Here is a 26,581-nt window from a genome sequence, read left to right as displayed (position 1 = left end):
GTGACAGATCTGACCAACTGTGACAAAGAATCATTCTTGGTCACCAAAATTTTGAAATTTATTATTTAAAAAGGAGGGGGGAATAAACAACAACAACAAAAAAGAACACAGAAAATTGTATAATCAGTTGCACCAGATGAATGGTAATAATGTTGATTTTCACAACTATCTCTGAACTAAGAGTAAGTGGAACGTATAGTACACTAAGTCCCCTCCTTTCTTGAGAAAGTATAGCAAAAGTTAATAATCATGGCATGAAGACAGGGACAGGAAAAATCCCATCTTATATATGAGCTTAGGGTGATTTGTATCCTCAAGGGGCCAGAAGTCATGGTTTTTGGTACTTTAAACTAAAAGCAAAGACATTATGGCCATCTTGGCTACTTAAATAAAAATTAATACTAATAATTTAAAGTTGTTTATTTACCCATAAGCCAAGTAAATGTTTAGATACTTCGAAACAGCGAACAGTTTCACAGAAAGAATAGTCATGTAAACTATGAGCTGGGACTCAATTCGCCCCAGCTTCTGCCCCCACAGGATGACTGGAAAAATGAGAGGAGGCAGTGCATGCAAAGGGCTTCGTTACGGTGGCTGCCACAGGCCACAAGGTCTCTCACTAAGGCTGTCCTTCCCCTCACCCTTCTTCATGAAATGGGAGGGTCTTGTTATAGGTGTGTTCAATATGCACCTCCCTGTTAGCAACCAGTGGCTCAAATTTAAGGTCACTGAGTTAAGAGATCGGGATGGAAATATAGACTATGCCACGTTTGGCACAACTATGCAAGAGGCACCATTAATTTATGATTCCCCATGCCTCACACGCATCGTATGTCGCCACATTCTCTCCCCAGATTCCACCGAGGCGTATGCCCAGCACGCGCAGTCTCTGGACGGCACGGTGGGCAGCTCCATCCCGCTGTACAGGTCCTCGGAGGAAGAGAAGAGGGTGACCGTCATCAAAGCCCCACACTACCCCGGGATCGGGCCAGTGGACGAGTCCGGCATCCCCACGGCCATCAGAACGGTAGGCTGGATTGGGGCGGCTCCGTGCACCCCTCGTCTGATCTGATGAGGATGGCCCGTCCTCATGCAGATCACGCTGTGTGTGGCGGAGAGAGGACTGTCCATGGGAGCTAATCACACAATCTGTTTCTCCACTTTAATGAAAAATCATGAAACTTGTGATTTTGTGAAATGACAAGAGTCTGTTTTACCTTCTACCGAGGAGTGTTAGGGAAATAGGAGGAGGAAAAGGGAAGGACTGAGAAATGTGACTGCTTTGCTGCGTTGAATTCCCACGTGCATTACAGACAACCCAGCAGGTTTGTTCCTTGAAAGGGATGTGTGTTAACAACACCAGGAGGTGAGGAGCTGGGGGCTGAGGGCTGGGAGGTGAGATGATTGGAGTGAAGGGAGTTAATGTCATGGAAAGAAACAACCAGAAAAATACACATTTGAGAGTTTTCCCTCTTCGGCTGTGCCTGCTGGGAGCTCTCGGGGATGCTGAGTGAGTGTCTGGATTTTTTTTTAGTCTCTAACCGCTGCCAGGGCATTGCTCAGTGCGTGGGGCAGCCCCTTCTGGCAAAGCTCAGCAGTAGCAGCGGCTCTGGGAGCCGGGCAGGCAGCCGCTGGCTGAGCCAGTCCCCTGGAAGACAAGGTCTGTGCTACCAGCGGGCAGACTTGGGAACCACCAGGATGAGAGCAGCAGCGCCTTTGCAGGTGATGTTGGGGGGCGGTTAGAGAGCAGAGCTCAGGCTGCCTACACGTGTCCGCAACACCCACATACCTGGCTGGGATGTTGCCAAGAGCTATTTCCCTGGAATACAAACCTGGGGGAGAGAGGATGCGAAGACAATAGAGGGTAGAGGAAAAGAAGGAGAAAGGGATCAGAAAAATGCAGTGGTCCGATCAGAAACTGCGGCTGGACAAAAGACCACGCGTGGGGGTTTTCTCTCCTTGAATCTGTATTTATTATGTGGGGATTACGTGTTCTGTATACAGAGAGAAAAGTTAAAAATTAACTATTCCAAGCATCTGTACTAGAATTGGAAGCCAAAAAAGTAAGTCTGTACAGCAGTGGCTGTGGGTTTTATACTCGTGAGATTCTGAGAACACTGAATGTGACTAATTATAAAATCCTCAAACTCTAAGTTGGAACTGGTGATTGTCATGTTTAAGGGACAGAAACGGTTCAGGGATCATGATTAACATTCTTAATCTTAGGATGACTACATGTTTCTGGTGACAATGTTTTGTTGTTGGTTTCCCTTTCAAGATTTCTGATTCAGAATGGTTGCACTTAAAATGTTTTTCCTAATAATGTGGACCTATGGTGTCAGGCAGGTATGCTGTCATTGGTTCTGTTTAATTGATCCCTGAGGCACAATATATACACAAATTCGGAGATCCCTGATTCTATATAGTTATAGATTCTCTCTGAAAATTTTTATCTGAGACTCTGGGTGTGTTTCTAAGACAACAAATGATACTAGAAATGAACATGCAAAGCCTGACCTTCTGTTTTTAACCCATTAAACGTAATTTTCTTAAATAGCAAGGCCTTGCTTGTTCGTTTTTAAAAGGAAAAAAACTGAGATGATGTGGATGGTGAAAATCAAGTAATGTTAAAATTTGATATTGTTTATATATTGCTGAATCATGAGCACTTCTAGACATGCATACGTTAACACATATACCATACTCAATGTTAGTTCTCAATCCATAAAGTCGAAGATAAAATATAGTTTCTATGTACAGCTGTGCTCTTATTTGGCCATTTAGAACTTTACAAAGAAGGTGTAGGTCTATTTCCTATTTCCCAGCCTGGCCCAGCACATCCCCAAGTATAGCCGTGTTTATAAATGCCGAGTCAGGCCATCGCTGAGCCTCTGCAGGCCAAGAATCCAGGGCTGTTTTTCTTTCTCCTCCACGTAGACAGTCATGATTATCAGACTGGGTTGCTTCACATGGACTTTCTGCTGAGCGAATGTATACACCAGAGGCAGTGCCGCCTCCCGTATCATGTTGTAGTCTCATTCTAGAAACCGGCACAGACCCAGGAAACAGAATTGTGCAAAGTAACCCAGAAACTCTAGAAAGCCAAGAGTCAACAAATGTACCTTTGAGTTACTTGAACGAAGGGAAGTGGCTCCCCCCACTGCCCTCTCTCATGTGACCCGGGCCCTCTGTGTTAGCCTTTTACCGCCATTCTTAGCAACAACAACAGAACCCACCAGGGTTCAGATCCCATGGGACTGTCTAATTACGGCCAGCTAGTTAAGCGAAATACAAGACTCCTTTCTTTTCCTTCAAATACAGCACCATTTGAGCATTTTCTCCTTTTTTAATCTTTTTTTTTTTTAACCCTCACCTGAGGATATTTTCCCACTGATTTTCAGAGAGAATGGAAGAGAGAGGGAAAGACAGAGAGAAATATTGATGTGAGAGAAGCATGTCGGTTGGTTGCCTCCCACACTAGCTCTGACTAGGGCCCAGACCAGGGAGGAGCCTGCAACGGAGGTACATGCCCTTGACCGAAATCAAACCTGGGACCCTTCGGTCTGCAGGCCGACACTCTAGCCACTGAACCAAACCGGCCAGGGCCATTTGAGCATTTTCAAAGTAGAAAGGAGCAAACATCGACTAGAATAACTGCATACTGGTGTGTAGAGAATGTGCATCTTTCCCCTTGTTGGGAATCCCTGCATGTTAAATCAGTTAGAGTTCTGATCATCTGTAAACTGTAGGAATGTGAAAATCCAGGTATGCTCAGCCAGGGTGACTGAAAACACTGAATAGTGGATTTCTAGTAGTTAGTGTCCATGCAAAATAATTTTGAAGGACACCTACAAAAGTAAACATCCTCACATTTGAGTAGGCCTCTGTTTACTTAGTCTCAGGATTAGCCATAACAATCTCCACGATGGCATTTATAAGACAAGGTTGAAATGCTTAGAGGACTTCTTTTAGAACGGGACACAGAGTTTTTGTGTGGCCAATTTCATATTCCCCTTTGCCAACTGGCTGGGCATGTCTGGCATCTCTGTGCTCACCATATAAAGCTAGCAGATGGCAGAACTGAGCTCCTGCCCGATACGTGCCCTCCAGCCAGGCAGGAAAAGTCCTGTCTGTCAGGATCCATTGCCATATACAGGGCTATGACTTATTTATTAGACGTCCTTGTTGCCATCGGTCATGTCCAGGTGTGACTGGAAAACATTTCTGCACAAGCTTATGTCTTCTTTTCTGTTGTTGAATACTGTAAAGGAAATGAAGCTTAATGAAAGAGAAATCGATCTTTTATGAAAATAAATGTCCCTTAAAGACACTTGATCAGTTACTTCATTTAAACCAGCAAATAATAGCTGGACTTCATCACTGCACCCCATCCCACCAGCTACCACCATTTGAACATAAAGTCCATCAACAAGCCCCTCAATTTTTCCATTCTGAAAAGAGCGTAGAATGAATGAAGAGGTGATTCGCCACAAAGTCAAGTAGCCCTTAAAGTTCATCTATACTTGTGGTGATTACAGACTCATATATTCCTAGACACCAAAATAAAATTGGATATAGCACAAAACTCAATTTCCAGATGAAAAAATGTAGTGACCACATTTCTGAAAGAAAAATGAGGGTATCAAATTGAAACCAAAGCTGAGTCTAACCAGTATAAGAATATTTTTGTGGCAGTCCTAACGGAGTATTTTATATCAAGGGAATTGTCTCAGAAAGTCTGGTATATTTAGTCACTGTACACACAATGGTTGAGCCTCTTGCCCTAGTAGCTCTGGGAAAAGTCAAGATAAAGATCTTGACAAGAAAAATCTTTAATTAGGATTATAAAAGTGTCTGTCTACTTTCACAGGTACACAATATGATCAAGTTCCATGCAACAATCTGGATTCATTCATTATTTTATTCTATAAAGATTTGATGTTCCCTATGGTTTTTTATTGAGCATTGTAGGCATTGTTCTAGATCTTTTTGTGTACATTGTCTCATTCAATTTCCATAACAATCCTATGATGTGGATATAATTTTTTCATTTTAAAAAGAAGAAAACGAGGCTCTCAAAGGTTACCTAACTTATCCAAATTCATATTGGTAGGAAACAGCAATTAAAGGATCTGAGATAGGAATCTAGGTTGATCTGACATTAATTGTCTTCTCACTTCTATCACATCAAAAGCCTGGGCTGCAGACAGGGGCACTTCTGTGCTCAAGGAATTTGCCATTTAGCAAAGCAAATGTTGTAAATGTTTTATTATCAGGTTAACAACATTTCTGAAACAACATCTCCATTTTTAGACTTGCTCTCAGATTCTGGATTGTGTCCCTACACTTGGTACTTTAGTAACTTAGAGTAGAAAATATTCAATTTTTCTTTCTCTGAGCCTAAGTTGACCAGAATACAATTGGAGTCAAAAATATTCCTTTGTTAATTCTAAAAATAATGTCTTAAACAGAACACTCATTAAAAAGTTTTTTAAGGATAATGATAATTATCTCCAAAAGGAGTGAAGAACACTGTGATAACCTAAGTTGACCAGAATACAGTTGGAGTCAAAAATATTCTTTTGTTAATTCTAAAAATAATGTCTTACACAGAACACTCACTAAAAAGTTTTTTAAGGATAATGATAATTATCTCCAAAAGGAGTGAAGAACACTGTGATAACCCTATATCTCTTATTCAGTGACTTTTATATATATACTAGAGACCTGATGCACGAAAATCATGCAAGAGTAGGCCTTCCTTCACCCGGCTGCCAGCACCGGCTTCACTTGCAGCCCTGGCTTTGGTCTAATTAGCATATTACACTTTTATTATTATAGATGTTTGTACAAACATTAACTGTCGAGTGCTGGGCAAAACTCTGATGAGGATAAAATAAAACCATAGCACATATAATGCTCCAATTCAGCCTAAACTCAAACAAGGGGTAATGTATTTACACACAGCATGCATAACTGGATAAATGACTGGTATTGTCATCATGAGATAGATTTTTATCAACCAGAGAACATAAATTTGCTATTAAAAAAGATAAAATATAGAAAGAAAAACATGAAGAAACGACATCGATCTGGAAGCAGCTTTGTAACTGTTGGACATTCTCTTTTATAGACAGTTGACAGACCGAAGGACTGGTACAAGACGATGTTCAAGCAAATTCACATGGTGCACAAGCCAGGTATGCATGTTGCTCTCTGTTCCCATTGGGTCCCTGTGGGTTGAAGGATGTATATGGATCCTCCCCGTTTACACAGTTGGTTCACCCCAAATGTCAAGACCCTAACAAGCTTCCTGGCCTCCATTGTTTCTTGAGAACATTCCTCCTTATATCACCCCTTCAAGTCCCAGACTCTGTGCTCCTGCCTCACCCCTGATCTGCCAAAAAGCCTCTTAGGTGGTGACCTTGAGGAGGCGCCAGCTGCTCTGGTCTCTTCCCTTCGTCCTTCCTTGTCCACAATCTGAACCCCAGTGTGGCCTGTTGTTCACTTAGACAGACTCATTATTCCTCTGTCCACGTGTCTGCTCCCTATCCAGAGAGTGAGCATAGGTAGGTCTCGCTGAGTTGACAGAGATATTTAAAGCACTTTCTAAAGGAAAGTCAGGCCCCAGAAGAGAAGGCTGGGAAGTGAGGCAAAGGTACTGACCTTGGATGGCCGAAGAGCAAATACGTTACAGACTGTCCCAAAAACAGTATTTGAAAAAAAAAAAAAATGTTTTTATGGTATTTTGAGCTAGGCAACGTACATTGGTTTTCTAACAAATGTCTGCTGTATCTGTGAAGTTCTGCTGTCTTGTTGTGATGCGGTGAAGCAAGCTGCATTACCATCGTATGTATGTTTCGTTTTCTAGATGATGACACAGACATGTACAATACTCCTTATACATATAACGCAGGTAGGACGGCGTCCCTTGCGTGCAATGAGTATTTTCCGCCTTGCAATGCTTGGAAGAACTTTAGCCTCACTTTTACCGCTGTGGGCGCATGTTTTCAGTCTACACAATGAGGAGGCTGCTTCCCCCCCCTTTTTTTTCTCATAGCATGCCTAACAAAAGGATTGATCTCTTCTCTCGGATATGAGAACTAACACTGTTGTACAGCCTTCATTCCCCATGTTAGTTGATTCTCAGCTTCAGGAATGTTTAACTCAACTGTGAAGGCCAGCCTGAAAGAACACACTGTAAGGGTACAAAATAAGATAAAGATCTTCTTTTATCAGAGGAGAGAGGGAGCGCCATTGCGTAAGATCTTTCAGATACACTTCACAGCAAACAAGTCGGGCACAGTGTTCTGTGACCTTGCCCATGCTTTTGCTCCAAAATGCACCCATTCATGGAAGGGTTGTTTAAAATCCCACTTTGCCGGCCACTCTTCTGACTCAGAGTTGCCCAGGTCATAAAGAGCCACTTCAATTCCAGGCATTTCTGCTTGTACTTGAGTGTGTTGGTATCTTGTGAAGTGGTTGCAGGCTAAAGTGAGGGAACCCCTAGAAAATGTTTCCTGTCATGACTTCCTCCTAAATGGCACATCCGGGAATCCCACACGGGGCCTCCTGTCCCTGCTCAGCCTCGGGCTCCAGACCCCTGCCCGTGGTCTATTATTTCTTTAGAGCAGGCTCAGTGGATGGGTCTGCCCGCCCCTTACTAGTACACACCAGCAGCCCCACAAGGGGTGCCCTTGCCGGCCTGGCTCAGAGCCGCAAAGGTTCCCCACTCCTGGACACCTAAGGACCAGTGCACAGGCCCTTGAACCCTTAGGGATTTTGCTACTAGTCTCCAAAGACAAATAGAGAAGTAATAAAACAAAAATCAAACAAACAAGAGAACAGAACAAGCATAGAGGTGACAAGCCCTTGGTTTTCTGCTCCCGATATTCCACCTTTCACATGGGGCCCACTAGATGTTGCCTCAATTTTTATTCCTGGCCACAGGTACTCCGAACTCACCTCTTGTGCTTAGCTTGTTAAAAAAAATCAAAATTCAACTGAGTGCATTTTAAAGATCTAATTGGCTTTGGACAATGATTCACGAGTTGGGCAGCCTCCCTTCTAGCAGACAGACAGGAGCTCCAAGGAGCTGCACAACATGAAAGACTTGACAGGCAGAAGGGAGCGGGACAAGGAAGGTAGAGCAGGTGAGAAAGCAGATGGTCACTGAGGTCACCTTCCCTTAGGGGAGGGTTGGGGCCTATCAGGCCGATGGCCTAACTAGTGCTGACCAGGTGACTCCTGCTGGTTTAAGGTTTTATTTCTGAGAGAGGCCTACAATTAAGAGGACTCAATTAAGTTGAGTCCAGTTTGTGACGTGGGATCTTTGCATAAGCAACTCCACTGGGGGGAGGCCTGTTGTCCTGTTTTTAACAAGCTCTGAAACTGAACTCAGACAGTAGAATTGAGGCCAAAAAAAAAAAGTGCGGACATCATCTCTTTGTATTTGTCGTGGCAATTTGCATGGAACTTCCGGAGAAGAAAAGTGAAAATAGGCTTAGCTCAAAAGACTGAGGTTGCAGGAAATTCAGAATGTTTTGCATCCATTAGTGATTAGTCAATCAAACAATAGTCACATATAATCTTGCGGAGCTCTTTGGAGAGAGTTTTACCATTTAATCAGTAGACAAAGCAACTGCAACTAGTCTCTTCCCTTCTACTAACCCTCCATCCCGCTGTCATGGGTCTTGCTCTTTCTGCCTCATTTTGGTTTCTATGTCACCTCTGCTACCCTCTTCGCCTACCCTCCAAACCAGCCCTTCAGGGCCCACTCTGGTGCCTTCGGTTCCATGATATCTTCTCAGACCAATCCACCATCTTCTAAAATCCTTTCATGACTAATGTATATTTTCCGCATTTGGCCTTTACCATGTTCCCAATTATTTTCCAGCAGAGTTCTATTTGTGTCTCTTTTCCCAGATGTGCTACAGGCTTACTAAGGGCTTCTGTTTCCTTAAGCCTTACACGGCACATACAGAACTTGCTCCATATTGTGTTTAATTACAATTAACATGTCAATTATCATATATGAATCAGAGCCTTTAAAGTAATAGAAGACATTTGGAAACAGTTCTGTGAAGCATTTTTAATCTTCCTCTGAAATCTTAACTATGTCATTAGTTTATGTTCTCCAGGAAAAAATTTGCTGAGTACCTGTAAGTTATTCCTAGTACTAGTCTGAATGATTACTAATTCTAAAATGGTTGACAGAGATTTACTGTCGCCAATGCTTGTGTACAGAATACAGTAATAACAAATTAATCTCTTCATAAAGATTAACACATTAATTACTAATGATCATCCTGCCCAGTGCATGCAGTATGGATATGCTTATTCATGATAATGTGGGCAAAATCATTGGATATTTTATGGGGTACAAAGAATTTAATGCACTTTTTAAATGTTATTTGCCCCCGTTTTGTTTTGTTCTGTTGTGTTTCACCACAGGCCTGTACAACTCACCCTACAGTGCTCAGTCCCATCCTGCTGCGAAGACCCAGACCTACAGACCCCTCTCCAAAAGCCACTCGGACAATGGCACGGACACTTTTAAGGATGCCACTCCCCCTGCCCCTCCCCCCCATGTTCCTCCTCCAGTCCCACCACTTCGACCCAGAGATCGGTCTTCAACAGAGAAGTAAGGCATTTCCCCCCAAAGTGGCCTACATTTATTTAGCTTAGTATAAAAATAAGGCCACATGGCATTCAGTAAAAGAATTGGTGGAGATAGTATATGTATAATCTTCAGTCAATACAGGCAGTCCTCGGGTTACGTCAGACTCCACGTATGTCCTTTCATGCTTACCTTGCTATCTCCCATGCATTTATAAAAAAAAAAAAAAAGTTCTGTCATTTCGACATATGTACATATGTGCTTTATGTTTTTTATTATTTATTTACCACAAGTAAAGGTCAGGAATTATTATCTTTCTTTCAAATTTTTTTTTACTGTTTCACTTCATTACTGCTGTGTATGTGCTTCATGTGAGTGACGTTAGGTGCTTATGTAGGTGGGTTCCGACTTACGGCGAAAATCATGTTACGTGGCGCCGTAGGAACAGATCTCTGATGTAACCCGAGGACCTACTGTACATGTACCTCATTGACCCCCTCTATTGAGATTATAGTGAACACCTTTGCAAGTTTGGTTCATAATATTATAGTGACCTAAGTTAGACCCGGCATAACATGGGCACAAGATCTATTTTTTTATTTTTTTAAATGCATAGAAGAAGACAAATAAAAAGAAATCATTGACGTAGTCTTTTTGGCATAGCACCCCAGAGACTACGCAGTTCATTTTCAGTTTCCTTAGATTTGAAATGTTAGGTCTATTAATTATTTAAAATTCCCCTCTGATACACAAAAATATAACTTTGAAAGCAGGAAAATTATTCATGAATCATAAATAAGTCATTAGTTAATAAGTGTCTACTGGTGACTCATTTCACCAGTTTTTCAAGATGATACTAATTTTCATTTCCCCACAGATATGTTTTGATAGAAACTATCACCACAAAAATAAAAATTTATAAGAAAACTTTTATGGCATCACTTAAGAATTAAGATTATGACTAATAATCCAATTATAAGTGACCTTTATTGAGAGTATGCTATGAGCCCAGCACTAGGCAAAGTACTTTTCCTCTATTATATCATTTAATTCTGAGAACCCAATGAGATAAGGTTTATTTTAAACCCATTTTAGAGAGAAAGACAATGTGATTTAGAAAATTGAAACAACTTGCTCAACTCATACAGCAGAGTTCAAACTCACCTCTGACTGAAATCATGGCTCATGTTATACCAGCAGTTAATAAATAAAGATATGATAATTATTCAGTATTAATACCGATTATTAAGCATTCACCTACCATACCCTTTTCAAAACTATTATATTCAACACCGCATGGTATCATTAAGAGTAACTGATGATTGTATAGGGTATAAGATACCACAAAAATGGACATACTTCATATGTGAGAAGATTCTCATTTTACCAGTCTTCTCATGATGGATTTTATGTTTAGAAAGGTGATGTCTTAAATTTGATAAATAACTCTCTAGACATAAATGGTATCTCTGCCATAACACAGAACCAAAATTAACTCAGAATTAAATGTATTATTTATTCTATGTGTTTAGTAAAAACAAATCTCTCATTAAGAAATATGCGAATCTCTTAAAAATTTCAAAAACACCTGTGCTGGATATTATTCCCCAATTTACCAGAATGCCAGCACTGCCCCTAATTCTCCTGTCCCTAAGGCGTTTCTATTTCCAGCATGCCATGGAGTCAGCATTCCATCCATTCCAGGGGTCAGCATTGCCCCACCTAAAGCCAGGAAACTCCTCTTCCTCTGGAAGCCTTCTTCAGCACCAGCTACCTAAAAAGCTTTATTTTTGAAGTCCCTCTGTGGCCGCCCCTCAAAGGACATTAGTTCAGGAAAAGGCTGGTTCCAGGGTCTCCCTGGGGATGGGATGGATGCCTGACTCTGGCTTTTCAAGGGTAACACAAGGGAGGATCCCGGCCCACAGCTGGCTCCTGTGGACGGCAACCCAAGTGGTCCTTTGGTACTTCCCACAAACCATGATGCCCTTTGAACAAGATCCAACATGGCATGTGCATTACTCCTTGTCACTTTGAGTCAAGGACGCCAGGTCAGAGTGGCGGGAAAACTCACATCGCGTCATGGAGCCTAAGCACCACTTATTCCCAACACAGACGTGCACAGCTGCCATTGTGTCCGCCCTAAGGGTTCACAGCAGCTCCCCGGCCACGTGTCTCCTCATCCTTTGTGTGAGTGTGTGAGCCAGCAGGAGGGTCATATCAGTGTATGAAAGAAAAAAAGAAAAAACAGAGGAAAACATAATACAAAATAAAAGAAATGACTTTCTCTAAGTCATTTATGTAAAACAAAACATAAATGTGGTGTTTGGGACAGATTAGTTTTGATCCTATGAGACTTTTTTAAAAACCTACACGAAAAATTAACTTTGAAAACAGCGAGTGGATAGACACAACTGCTTTGAGCCTAGGGAATTATTCTCACATGTAACTTGTTGGTTCTTTCCAGGCATGACTGGGACCCTCCAGACAGAAAGGTGGACACGAGAAGGTTTCGTTCTGAGCCCAGGAGCATTTTTGAATATGAACCGGGGAAGTCGTCGATCCTGCAGCATGAACGACCAGTAAGCACTTGTCCCGAAACACGGTGCCAGTTCTCTAGGCTCCCTGGGCTCTTAAGTAAACCCACATTTCATATCGTTTAGCAATTTTTGTCGCAAAGGGGATTAACTTGGCATTATTTAGAAATCACGTTTATTCCGAATCATGTTTTGTGCATCTCGTCTCGAAATTGAAGATGCAGTTTCTAATATGTGTTGTTCCTACCAAATATAGGATGTAACTATATTTGCATGTAACTATAGCCATATCTAATCATAGCTCTGAGTTTAATTGGGGAAAGAAAAAAAAAGAACACTCATAAATGCAACACTTACTCGCTAGTCTACATCGCTAATGAGGAAAATCATTCATTAATCTCTTTGATACAAATGCACCCAGGTATTACGTCCCTTCGTTTCTACATGGATTTGTTCTTATTTCTCGGGCTTCGGGGGACATTTTCCAAATCTCTTTTTATAACAAGTTGGTCTTAATGGATTCTTATTAAATCTCTCTCAGGTTACCGGTCCTCGAGCTTCCTGATTGTCCATCTAATGGCTCAAGATTAAACTTTGCAGTATTTTACGATTATTTACTTAAATCCTATGCAAACAAAAAGCTATAGGAGGTGGAAAGTAACCATTTGCTTCCCCAAAGTGCAATTAACAAACAGGCTCTTGCTTGGCCCTCCTGGTGTTTAGGTCCCCGTCCTCCTTTCTGGGCCTGTTTTCCCTCCTTGGTCGGTGCCCTCGGGATCTCTGGAACTGTCATTCCTCCGCATCTCTGTCCCAGTCTGCTTCGAGGGAAACAGTTGGTGTCATTTGCAACTTACTCTCTGCCTTGTCTTGTCTTGTCTTAAAAGAATTTAGGTGTCAATGAACAGGAGAGAGTTTTCTTTGGTAGCTCCTTTAAAAGTATCCAAGAGACTACCTTATCATATTGAATGCAAGGCCAGCTCTGAAATTTGATTGGAAACCCTGGCCTCACCACACCCGAGTTGAATGTCCTTGGTTTCGTTTTTGAAGCTCTGTATTTATGGTTATGTTCTTGAGAAACATGTCCAAGAACCTCATAATCACATAATTCATATGTGATGTTTATCTAAGCCTTTTTTTGTCATTCTACAAATAACTAATATCTTTCAAAGTAACAGAATTTTAACAGAAAAACTGAAAAAAGGGAACATGCCTGAGTTGCAAGCTCCACTGTAAATTTATACCCAACTTACTAGGTTATGTGATTGAATTTTGTCATTTCTAGGATGAGAATTGAGTGAATCATGAAGTCACCATTGCATAAAATTGAAAATAGCAAAATAATGTCTCAGATTTAAGTGTCAATACCAAAACTTTAATGATCATTCTAACAATTTATGATACTCTTAGGATGATGCGCGTTGTAACTGTATTGAAATGTTTTGATGGCTGTAGCGTCAGGGAAAAGGATATTTCTATTATTGACTCACTGAACAAAATTACTGAGCACCAACTACATGCCAGACATTGTATGAGGTCTGGGGACACAATAGTGGACAATAGAGGAACCATGAGGCTTTCATTTAATGGAGGTGTAGGGTAGACCTGCATTTGTGTGAAATAGACCACCTGCTAGCCGGTTAAAACAGGCACACCTAAGGAATCCTCCCTCTGCCCCCTTAGCAGCTCATTCATGGGCCCTGCCACTGTGACTGAAATGCCCACGTTACTCGTATCTTTGGGCTCAATAACAACAACAGTAACAACAAAAACCATAGCAATAGTTGTAGATCCTTAGTGAGCACTTACTATGTGCCAGGCCCTGTAATTAGTAACTTAGGCCTTATCTCATGTAATGATCCGAACAACCTGTGAAGTAGGCACATGGCAGATGAAGGACTGAAGCACACAGTCAGTAACTCTGTCTGGGTCAGGCTGCTGGAGGGTATTCGGACCACGCGTGAGCCCAGACTCACGCATGCCTGGCGCACTCAATCACCACTGCACGGAGGCACCAGCACCATTAGCTAAGTAGGAAACATATTCAGCTAGTAGTCATTAGCATCTCAATGGATTTGATTATTCGATTCTCTTGCAGTCTAGCATACTTTATTTGCCAACTTCTAATAAATTAGTGCACTTGATTGATTTAACCAGGAACCTGGGCCCTGAGTTAAGACGCAAGACCCGTGTGTTTTTTAACTGTCTCTAGGATCAAAAAGATCTGGCCTCCCCGAGTCAGAAAAGAAAAGGGGGCGGGGGCTAAGTTCATGGTGGTGGTGCAGACACTGGCTGTATGTTGATACAGTTTGCACGGGCGCTGGAGTGTCTTGAGCACACAGGTGTGGAGGACGAGCAGCACGTTTGCTAGGTGAGGGTGATGTCTTAGCAGATGGGCGACACCGAAGGATTTCCAGAAGTTCTGAATGCACTCGCAGGTCACTTTACTCCAAGGTGGCGTGTGAGCAGAGCGTTGGCTCTTTTAATATTTAACTTTATGTAAATTATAAATAGCTAGGTAATTCTCCGCTGCCCTTTTCAATTCTGAGATGACTCCATCATCTGCCCAGTTTTCCCAAATGTCATCTTGGATTCCCCTCTCGCCCAGGGATCCCAAAGTCCTACCCCCAAGAGAACTGTCACTGCCCCTCCGCCTGCTCCTCCACCGCCCATGCCAGGATTGCAAGGACAGCCACCTGATTCGTTCCCTAATTCTCCAGTCTTTACAAAATCTCCTGCTCAAAACTCTCTCTGGCTCTCAAGTCACTTTAGAGCAAAATCCAAATTCCTTCTATAATTTCCAAAAAACCTGATGCATTGGCCCCACTAACCTCTCCAGCCTCATCCCTCTTCCTGCCTCACTCACTCTGTTCCAGCCCTACCAATTCCTTCCCTACCAGACCTCTGCACAGGCTGTTCCCTCCGCCAGGAAAGCTCTATCCACCACCTGCTCTTCACATGGAAAAGCCTCATCTCACTTCCCCAGGGCACCGTCCCGGGCTCCTCAACTGTAGGTGCAAAGCGCCCCCTGCTGTGAGCCTGGGGCGTTTCCCCCTCACTCCCCACACTGAATTGTAATGGCCTCTGGTCTGTGTCCCTCACTAGACTTTAAGCTCCTTGAAGGCAGGGACCATGTCTGGTGCACCAGTTGTATCCCCAGCACTTAGCACAATGCCTGGCACAGAGTAGGTGTTAAGTGAATACTGGTTGAATTAAAAAGTGAATGAATGAATACAGTGGGGCCTTGACTTACGAGTTTAATTCGTTCCGTGATGGAGCTCGCAACTCAAATTACTCGTATGTCAAATCAAAAAGTGAACGAGTAAGACACGTGATGCTGGGCTGATGTTGTGGCGTTCACTGTGACGTTCGCTGCGCCAACTAGCGGTGGGGTATCTGAACCTGGCTCGTAACCTGAATTTTAGCTCGCAACTCAAAGCAAAAAATCAGCCGAGAGACTGCTTGTATCTCGAAAAACTCGTTAGTCGGGATACTCGTAAGTCAAGGCCCCACTGTATAGGTTTTGCCCTTGCTGTGAGTGGGTAAATTGGTGAGACAGAATCCTTGTTCTGTTGCTTATCTCCACAGTCTGCAGATCTGGTGATAAAAAGGCACAGTGTTTTCCATCAAAACTCACATGAGAGGTTCGATGCACTGCTATCAGTCATTGTGGTCCACTAATTTCACAGATCCCTGGTGCAGGGCATAGCAGGGCAGGACTGTGTAAATGAAAGTCCTTCCCCAGACTCTGGCCTAAAGGAACCCCTTCTTCCTTAGAAATACATAGAATATGCATTTATGTTCTTCAACACGAAAGTTAAAGTGAATGCAATTTTTTAAAGTGTATAGATGTTCATCTGACTATAAGTTTAGAAATGTTGATTAAATGGGCCAATGTTTGATCTCGAAAAGTACTTTGCAATCACCAGGAATCTAACTTTAACTGACTTGAACCACAATTTACTCCATAAGACAGTCATACAAATTCTTTCCTGGGATTATAGCAATAGAAACTTTACATCCCATCTGGATTGGATTGTGTATAGGTGAGCCCAGGAAAGGAAAGTAAATTTAAATATAACACTGACTTAGGACCTCTCTATGCTTGATAAAAATGGAAATAATATGAAGACCTTACCTTTCAATGCCAAAACTAACCCAGCACATATCGATAAAAGCAGAAGGAATAATCATTAAAAACACTGTGTAGAGTTGAAATGCAATTAAATCTCAGTGAACTTAAGCTTCTTTATCAATGAAGATTTTCATTCAAAACTTAAACTCTAAAAATTTTGGGGGTTTCATCTGCTGGTTTAAACCATAAATAATTACCCCAAGTCACAACATGTATGGCATTTATTGTGGAACCACAACAAATACAGAACATAGTCGCTAATGCCATTAAAGCTTGAAAATCTAATGAGCATAAAATTTAAAGAACCAAATTTCTATGCTGACACTTCTTCTGGTTTGAACAATATGTAAAAACTATATGTCTGCCATGAGAATACTGAGAACAGTGGAATTTCTGAAACCTGAAAAGCAGCTAAATGCTGTTAGACTGTAGAAAACATAAAATCTTTACAATTGCTCACTCTTGGTTGCTTTGCAATAAGAACCATGTGTGACTTGTAGGTTTAGATTTTCATAAACACTTCCTTCTGCACTGATTGACTTTGGTTTTAAGCACCAGTTGGCTAGATGTTCTGGAAAAGTCAGAAATAAGTTTAGAAAGACATGCAGCAACAGTTCTGCTCTTGTCTTTTATGAGCAAATAGAGCTTCCTCTATGAGTATCTGAGTGTTCATATTCACGTCCAACCACTCAGAGGAACTTTCAAGTTACAAATGAAAAGTGTTGATTGAGAGAGATTAGGAGTGTGCATGTCTGTTGGCTGACTGTCCATATGTCTATCGCTACTGTCGTCAGGCCTCTGTGTACCGTAGCAGTGGGTCTAGGTTGCCACCTAACACGTTAACTGTCACATGACTAATGGGATTCAGTAGATCAGCCACAGCAAAGAGAACATTCCAGTTCTGCCGCTTACAGCTTCTTTAGCCTAAAGGCTCTGCTCAAGCCTCTCACCACATTCCAACGTGATAGATAATGACCAATTGTCACTGTTTAGGGCGTCTCCTCTCTATTCTATTGGCATGGATTCCAGATAGCTGCCCACTGTGACTATACACTGAAATTTTAATCTATAAAATCACGATTCAGAGAAAATTGCCATTCTAAGGTAGGGTGCAGGACAACAGACATTCTGTTCCCCTTTCCATAGTGTAGAAGAGAAATATGTTTCTGTAAATCAGGATTTTGTATATCCATCTTTCTATGTTCCTTAAGGTGGAAGTCAAAGTGAAGTTGTAACCACGGGTAAATACATGTGTTTGTTTAGTGAATGTGCTGCCCTCTGCTGTTCAATATGTATGTTGTTTTTAATTTGTTTCCTCTAAGAAAAATTTATCTCACCTTAGAAAAACAAAGACTGTACTCGAAAGCCGAGATTATAAAATCAAGAATTCACCATTTTTTAAGTACATAACATTAGAAACAATGAGATTTGAAAAAAGCCAAAGATTCGTTTTTCTGTGGAGAAATTATCAGGCCTCTATAAACAAAACAAAATTTGCTGAAAAATTCTAATATTATTTTCCCTAAAGATCAGCTCCAGCAAACTATTCCATGAAGTAGTTATATGCTTCAGTTATTATTTAAATGTGTGTGTTTTCTTACGGAGCCCCACCAGCCATAGACCTTGTGACTATTGTACAAACGTACGGTCCTATTCTGCTTGTATCACTTAGCAGCCCACACGAAACGTTCCCCAGGTTACTACACGGCTTTGACCATGATGATCACTGCACAGGTCAGATAACTCAGACCCTGTCGCTATTTTGCTGTGATGTCCCAACTTTTCTATTTCTGTCTGTAGCTACCATGAGAACCTCATATTATAAAATATTGAAATAAAAAGCACATCTCTAAAAACCTTTTAGATATAATAGATGATTAAATACAGGCTATATATTATTTTAAAACTATTGGGGGAGGGGAAACAATAAAACACTCTGACAAGCTAATTTCAAAATAATGGCTTTTGTTTGAATACGGACTATCTCAAAGCATCCAGTGGGACAAAGAATATGCCCTCCCCTGATCGGGGGAATGGCTTTCAGGGACCCGAAGGGGTCTTTTTCTGACTTAAAATTTTACTGCCCAATTGCACCATGTTTAATTAGTGCCATGTAATAATTATAGAAGTACTAACCCATATACCTTAAGCACCCATTTTTAATAGAAAGTCAAGAGCCCAGAACAGTGTGGTCAGGCATGAGTTGCTTGAAAGCACTAGGATATCACTGGGTAATGTAAATGCTCTGAGGCTGAGTTTGCTCTTATTAAAGTAATTTATGTATTTTTTCCAACAGTTTACATTAACGCTCTTCATTTTTCTCTCTTAAATACAATAACCACTAAGGGGAGCAAGTCAATTATAAATTGTTTTTTTTCTCTAAATTACAGTGTCAACCAAACCAGGGTCGACTTTTCTTCCTCACCCTCTGCCCAGCCCTAAACCACCAAGGTGCTGTGGGGAAAAAATAAAAAAATAAAAAATAACCCACCCAAATCCACTTCCATAGCTCAAGGTCGGCAGGAAGAAAGTGTTACTTGGGATATCTAATAAAACGTGATCTTTCTTTCTTTATTTAAAATATATATATATATGTTCTTATTGATTTCAGAGATGAAGGGAGAGGGAGAGAGAGAGAAACATCAATGATGAGAGAGAATCATTGATCGGCTGCCTCCTGCACGCCCCCGACTGGGGATGGAGCTCGCAACCCGGGCATGTGCCCTGACCGGGAATCAAACTGTGACCTCCTGGTTCATGGGTTGACGCTCAACCACTGAGCAACCCCGGCCAGGCAATATGTGCTCTTTCCTCCCTCTCTGAGAGGCTCCCTGCCTCCACATCTTTCCAGTGGTTCAGACCATCCCCAGTTGTTCTGCCTTCTCTTGCCTAAGGCAGGGCCCAAGTCGCTGCTGCTGGTGTCCCCTCCATTCCCTCGGCACCTCCACCTACTGAACCAGTTTCTCCTCACCCTTTCTTGCAGCCCCCTCTCCCAACAACTCCGATACCTGTTCCCCGGGAACCCGGCCGGAAGCCCATTCCTATGTCACCATATGGAGAAGTCACTGGTAGCCCCTCCCCTCCGCCCAGGAGCGGGCTCCCCACACCAAGCCCGAGCACCCCGGCTCTCTCTCCCATCTGGGTGAGCTCCCTCCTGCCTTCACTTTCCTAACGCCTGTCTGGACATGTAGGTGTAGTCCTTGCGCTCCAGGGGCTAGGAGACAGTCAGAGGCCGGCTTCTAACCTCTCCCTCCCCCACCCCTCCCCCTCCACCTGGCTGCCCCTCTTCCTCCTCACCCAGCCCCAGTCTTCCTGCCAGTGGACCCCTAACCACCTCCAGCACCTCTCACTCCTCCCCACCTGGATCTCTCCCCACCTCCCCTCCCGCTTCCCGGGCTCCCGCCTCCTGCACCCGAGTGGACTGTCTGCACTGCAGACTGAATGCTGGACCAGCCAGGGCAGATGCGCTGACCCCCCAGAGGAGCTGCCTGGTGACAGCTGAGCCTGGTCTAAAGCTCTGCTGAGCTGTCAACGTGCTTTCTCGCTGTCACCGGCAGTTTCTCACCGTCAATGCCTCAGGCGAAGGAGGGAAAGCAGAGGGTGGACAGAGGAGACTGCCAGGGCTCCCATGATGCCCTCGAAGCTCATCTCCATTCCTGATTTACTCCTTTTACTCCACTTCCCTGTCCTCTGTGGCGGAGATGCGTGGGATGAGAGCAGGTGCATGTTGGCGTGTGAATGCGCGCGCGGGTCATGCCACACAGCCTCCTCCTCACCTGCTCAGTGTGCCTTTTCCTTCCCTTTTCCTTCACGTCTGCTCTAGACTGACCGCATACATCCCGATGACGTAGAGTTAGAGAATGAGCCCTGGTATAAGTTCTTTTCAGAGCTGGAGTTTGGACGGCCGGTAAGTGAGGCTAGACTCTTCATGTAAGAACACCAGGGGAATGTGGCCTGACTTACACAACATATTGTCAGAAGCGATAGGCATCATTCAGAGAACAAACGTTAAGTGTGTACTTAGAGGCACAAACCTGGTCCCACTCAGCCCACAGTCACTTCTGGACTAAATGGTTAAACATGCTCAGACACGTGCTAGGCAGTGTTTCTTTACCACCGAGTCACCCGCGAGGCGCACTTGATGTCTGAGCAAATTCAAACTGCTCAGAGACGGTGTCCTAGTGCAGCCAGACAATTACGGGTCTACAGAAGCTGTGTATTTGTTTACAGTCCACTTTGGTCTAGTTCACTCAGAAGAATACGGTGGCTTGATGATAACAATCCTATCTAATAAAAGAGTAATATGCAAATTAACCATCACTCCAACAAAAAGATGGTGGCGCCCAGTCCTCTCAGCCCCACTGGAGTCCTCCAGTCCCCGGGGGGGGGCGGAAGCTGAGAGCAGGGCCTGCTTGGCTGTCACTGTGGCGACCTGGAAGCGGCCAAGCGGGTCCCACAGACGTCACACGGCGGGGCCCGCTTGGCCATCACCCACAGCGACCCAGGAGCGGCCAAGTGGGCCCCGCAGACAGCAGAGAACCCCGGGGAGCGGGCCTAAGTCGTCAGTAGGACATCCCCTGAGGGCTCCTGGATTGGAGAGGGTGCAGGTCCGGCTGAGGGAATTTGGTGCACCGGGCCTCTAGTATTATTATAGCCCCCATTGCTGAAGAATCACCAAGTACCTGGCAAGGCTGGGTCTGCAGGCATTTTCCCAGGGAGCCCTCACAAGGCCCCTCCAAGAAAAAGAAACCAGAGACCAGAGGGCTAAGTAATTTGCCCAACATAGTAAGTGGCGGAGTCAGATGTCAAGCCCAGTCCTATCAACCAAACCAACAACAACAAAAACACCTCTGGGCAGTTCCCACTGTAACCTCCTGCCAGAATATCCCCACTATGAAACACCTCTGCTCTCAGGGACTTAAGGAAAGGGGAAAATAGGAATGATTTCCAGTCTTGCTACTGAAAGCCACCACCACACACCTACTCCCCAAACCCCCACCAAAGGGAACCTTCCGGAAATCAGTCGGTGTGGTACAGAGTCAACAGGCCTCAAAGAGCAATTTGCTTCATCAACTCAAGTTTTACTGGGGAACTCTACCTACCAACAGCAGTGCATTTGAGGCGTGTCGGTTACATATTGTTGATGCTTTTACTGGTGGTTCTGGATTTTAAACTCTCAAAGAAAATACTGTTTATTACACTGCATAGAATTTCACTAAAGACCAGGGAGTACAGTCTTTCTTTTGCCATATCATAGACCGATTTATACGCTCAGGTACTAAATCACATTTTCCCTCCTGGGTGGACATAGTAATCCCTTTCGCCCATTAAAATGCAAAGGAGACTGGGTTAGAACTGGACCAAAAGTGACTGTAAATAAATATAAACCAAAGAATTTTCCCTAGACTGTCTATGCCTCATAAGGAAGAATATTTTTCTCCATTTTTTTTTTCTAATTTGTATCCGAGTAATCACATAAACGTATTTTATTTCAGAGACAACAAATTCTCTAGCTTTACAGTATATGTGTTCTTATTGTTGATCCGACAGTTTATAAGGACTGTCCCAATTTCTGTTCTGAGCCTAGGTTAGCGGCATTTTTCTATCATCTTTTCCAGCCACCCCTGGAAACTCACCAGCACGCTCTCCACGTGTCCACTTGCTCCCTTAATGTTCCTTTAATCGACCTTGCATTCCTCTGTGGCCCGAGGCTAGGGGTGCTAATTGGGCCTGATGAACCGAGTTTATAAATATACTAATCACACCACCAGTAACGCTGCCCGGTGCTTGAGATTAGTGATGAGCATAGTCCCCTTCCTCCCAGGCCACCCCCTGGTGCTCCATGAGTGTCCCTCTATGCGTGTACCTGATGCTGTCGTCACTCAATTTCTAACTGTTGTCACCTTTTCCACATGTCCATTCCTTGCTGCCATTGACTGTCCTCCATTCCATCTCTACACTCTGCTTCTGTGGTGTGCACCGACACCCAGCCTCCTAAAAAGGCTCTGGACTATGTTCAAGATCATTCTCCTGGTGTTTCCAATGAGGTAAAAACCAATTACTCTCTTTTTCAGATTCCTCTCTTAGGCGCTGTTACTGTGATTCCGAACATCTGTGTTTTACAATTCACCACGGTGTCTAAGCTATTTCTGAAAATCTACCTTCACCTCATTACGTTGTCACCGGTACCATTCCCTGGACATGAATTATACCGTGTTGGCTCTTTCTGAATTGTGGGCTGAGGTGAACTGCTCAGTGCAGCCCTGGTATCCAGGAGTGGGGTCATAAAACACCAAGTGCAGTGGTCTTTGACCACCTGCTTCGATTAGACTAAAATGCCACCAGGAGGCTTCTCGGAGCCATCTGAGCATCATGCCTGGAGGTGCAAAATGACCCCTTAGGTTCTTAGATAATCAGATGGTTAGGCCCCACATATTCCTAAAATGTATTGTAATTGTTTCATTTTCCTAAACACAATTTATGCGTTTCAGCATCAGATAAAATCAAGAATAGGGCTGACATGCATCAGAGTAAATACTGAATGTAAACTTGAATTGAAAAAAATTTAAAAGCTAAAAAAAAAAAGAACAGGGCTGACAAGTAACTGGCACACGTGTCACACTTCCGGTTCCACACTGACAGGCATTTTAATCCTCCTCCACCCTGTCATCCACACAGTACCTAGATTACCACTGGAGAATGACGTGAAATGCATTTGCCATCTCTCTCTGGGAATGTTCATCGCCGTCTGCTGGGTACAATAAAATTATGCCCGGCAATGTAAAATTTTATTTGAATTGGTCAAAGAGAATATGAAAAAGGCAGAAATAATCCAGAGTCAAAAGCTTTTTATCCTGCTCTTTGCAGAGAAAAATAAAATATCTTGGAAAGCAGATTTAGGACTTGTTAGTAAACAAGCAAAAGTGACAGTCTTGCTAAACATCAGTTGTATAAACACCTCTCTGAGAACTCTGAGAAGCAGCTAGGACAAAGGGAATAAACTGGTGTTTGAATAGTAGTGTCTCTGTGGTCCTAAGTAAATATAAAAACACTTAATATTTTGTCTTCATTGAAAAGTCTTAGCTCAGTTAAATATGTGCAACTAGAAAATAAAATAAAGCTAGTGGAATGCCTATGCTGCTGGAAATACTACTGATACACAGCGGTAAAAACTGGAATTGCAAGTACAGTCTCAGAAGGAAATAGTCAGCTTACCAGAGCTTCAATTGATTCCCCTGAGCTATGCATCTGAGTGTATGTTAAATAGAAGTTATGCAAATATTTAGGTATTCATTCAAGCAGAGTAATCAGGAACATTCTGGGTTAGTGAATTCAGTCACTTCTAAACACTTACTTTTTTGTAAATAGGCATGTAATGTAAAGAAAATCAAAGAATTTCAATTATATTCTGGGAAGCAAAACAAGTATATTCTTATGCTTCCTTCACATCTGAAGAAAAGGTATCAATTAAGCACATGAATGGCCTAAAATTTTACTTTGGAATTCAATTTGGTCAGCTATTTCTCTCAGATATTTTGGTCAGATATTCCTAGGTTGTTTTTAAGGCAGTTGGCTGGCTCACTGAGAACTGAAATAGAATTTAGAGATAACCATATCCAACTCCCTGATATTTTGGTCAAGAAAAGTAGCACTCAATGATTTTAGGAAGTAATGTCCAAAATCACATGGTAAGATAGTGGCACATTAAAAATAAAACAGAACTCATAACCTTCACTTATAGGCCATTTCCTTTATACCACCCTTAGCACTTCCAGGAGATGGATTTAGGGCTCAAATCTTTTAGAAACAAACAATATACTTAATACTATTTCCTATTAACTCTTGATTTCTGTTAAATTCTTGGGCTAAAAATAGTAGAAACTTAATTCTGTGCATTCTATATTGTTATGGGAGTGGCAATAAAAATCACATAAAACAGCTCTTTGCTGATGGTTAAACTGATTTGCCATTACCTCTTTGGGATTGAGAGAGTTGTTGTATGATCCTGAGAGCATATTAGCTATGTTATTAGTTTCACATCATGGTGTGTTTTTTTTCAGAGTGTAAAAAAATACTTTGATAAGGTACTATATTCTGTAAAAATTGTAAATGATAAGACATTACCTTCGCTACCATTTATCAAATGCCTAGTACATGCCACAAACAACATCTCTATAAATAAAACTGAGAAACCGGCATCACTGAACAGTAATGAAGGACCTTTAAGCAAGTATAATCACATGATCACTTAACAGAAAGAGTGATTCAGTGATCTACTTTATTAAAATGCCCTTTGTTTAGGTGTGTTAAAAAAAATGGTCACATATAAATAGCCAGTCGATCATAATAGGTAAAGCAGGTTGCCTCCTTTCTGGAGACAATTTCCATTTCAGGATGAGTACCATTCATACAATCTCATACAAGGTTTTCTCTTGGTCATCTACCTAGACTTTTTGCTGTTTCCTTTTAATTTAATACTAAGCCTTTTCCTTTGAGTATACATAAAGTCACACAATCCATTTCAGTTTATTTTGGATTGTGGAAAAACCAACACAGGGAGGAATTGTTGTAGTTTCTGAGCCTAAGTCTGAAACAATAGGAAGTGTAGAGCCTTCACTTCCTATAGGATGTTTTAATTCATATGACAATATTATTTAGGCCAGAGGTGGGCAAACTTTTTGACTCGAGGGCCACAGTGGGTTCTTAAACTGGACCGGAGGGCCGGAACAAAAGCATGGATGGAGTGTTTGTGTGAACTAATATAAATTCAAAGTAAACATCATTACATAAAAGAGTACGCTCTTTTTTTTTTTTTTAGTTTTATTCATTTCAAACGGGCCGGATCTGGCCCTCGGGCCATAGTTTGCCCACGGCTGATTTAGGCTCATCCCAAACTGGCAATCCAAAATTTCTGACCACTCTAGGGGTGTTCTAAGAGTTCTCTGAAATGGACACTTTCTGATGATCAACTGTGGTTTGTGGTTGGGTGTCCCAGGGAAGGAGCCATCCACACAGATGCAACTTTCTGAGGCTCTTGGCTGTCGCTCTTCTGAGAACATAGAGAATTAATATTTCTAAATCGAAGTACATGGTTTTATGTATTTACTTGTTAGTCTTCCTTATTATTTAATATTTATTTTTCCACCTTTCCAGTGTCTGATTCAGAGCTGAGTTAAAATAATCTTGTAAACTTATCACATCAGCAGACCAAACTTTTTTTTTCTAAGCTTATATTTATTGAGAACCTAGAAATCTGAATGTTTTTTAGGAACTAAAATTATTACAATATGCTTTTTCTGTCTAACATGGGGGGACTATTCTCTTGGAGAGGATGCTTTTGTTTGTTTCTAGGCAAGATTCCATTCTCATTTAGTAAGATGGAATTAAAAGAAAATATTACTGAATCAAAGCAATTTTAGATTCTGCTTCATAAAAGGGCTTGTCAGACTGATCTACATAAAGAATTTCAAAATTATATACTGATATTTTAACTGTTTAATTGGTGCTAATTTACAAACAGAAACTACAGTTCTAGAAGTAGTTCTTAAAGTGTTCAGTTTCCACTAAGAAGGTTTTAATCTAGTAAAATATTTCTTAGAGGTAAGAACTAAAGATAAAATGTGTCAACTTCTGCATTTCCGGCTAACATTTATAGACATTCATATAGAAGAATATTTTCAAACTAGAATTTCAATTCTTCATCAGACCAGTTTGCCGGGGTTCTTGTTTCAGCATCTTGGAAGGGTTCAGCAATCGGGAGAAGGGCTGTGTGTAACTTAATAAAGAGTCCAGAGACAAAACATAATTTTGAAAGGCATTTGGGGGTCAGAGGAGCTTAGCTAAAAGGAACTAAGTTCTCCTGTCTCAGGACCCCTTGCTTTTTATTAACACAATTTGTCCTAAGGCTAGGTGGAGATATACACTTCGAAGGGTAGGGTTAGGTACAGAATCCATTGTCAGATTGGAAGAATTTGCCTACAGCTGTTCAGGTGTTTGGCCATTAGGAGGCAATAACATGTAGATTAAGATGCCCTGAGCTGTCTGGCAGCAAGCAATCATCCCTTTTCAGGTTTGGGGAAATGCCTTAGCCATTCCAGCAGGTGATAACATATGTGACTCAGCCCTTGTTGAGTCCCCAAGTTCCATCAACCTTTTGATGAAACTCTTGCAATTATGACATGCTGGAACTGGCTTCCAGCACCAGTTTATTTGTGATAAAGAATTAATCAATTATGACCAAAGCCAAGACTATTTAATATACATTTTCCTATACATTCTAGACATCAGTGTCACCTC

At 42.2% G+C, this 26,581-nt stretch overlaps 1 protein-coding gene across 19 annotated transcripts in view; it reads left to right on the top strand.

Annotated features, from left to right (window-relative positions):
- Positions 1 to 26,581, top strand: part of SORBS2 (sorbin and SH3 domain containing 2) — a 200,439-nt gene that overhangs the window by 132,208 nt on the left and 41,650 nt on the right. For 9 of the 19 annotated variants that reach the window (XM_070408222.1, XM_070408214.1, XM_070408206.1 and 6 more), the window contains 8 exons: positions 855 to 1,027; positions 6,134 to 6,200; positions 6,872 to 6,916; positions 9,454 to 9,643; positions 12,084 to 12,198; positions 19,269 to 19,427; positions 20,109 to 20,192; positions 22,276 to 22,332. In XM_070408222.1, coding sequence (XP_070264323.1) covers positions 855 to 1,027; positions 6,134 to 6,200; positions 6,872 to 6,916; positions 9,454 to 9,643; positions 12,084 to 12,198; positions 19,269 to 19,427; positions 20,109 to 20,192; positions 22,276 to 22,332 — 890 coding nt within the window. Of the gene's footprint in view, positions 1 to 854; positions 1,028 to 1,560; positions 1,723 to 6,133; positions 6,201 to 6,871; positions 6,917 to 9,453; positions 9,644 to 12,083; positions 12,199 to 19,268; positions 19,428 to 20,108; positions 20,193 to 22,275; positions 22,333 to 26,581 lie in introns of those variants that run through there. The other 10 variants (XM_070408216.1, XM_070408215.1, XM_070408208.1 and 7 more) reach the window with 6 other exon arrangements.

This window comes from Myotis yumanensis, unplaced genomic scaffold (genome assembly GCF_028538775.1).
Source record: "Myotis yumanensis isolate MYYU_CA2020_CCGP unplaced genomic scaffold, mMyoYum1.0.hap1 SCAF_3, whole genome shotgun sequence".
NCBI classification, from domain to species: domain Eukaryota; kingdom Metazoa; phylum Chordata; class Mammalia; order Chiroptera; family Vespertilionidae; genus Myotis; species Myotis yumanensis.
This window is presented reverse-complemented; position numbering and strand designations above follow the sequence as displayed.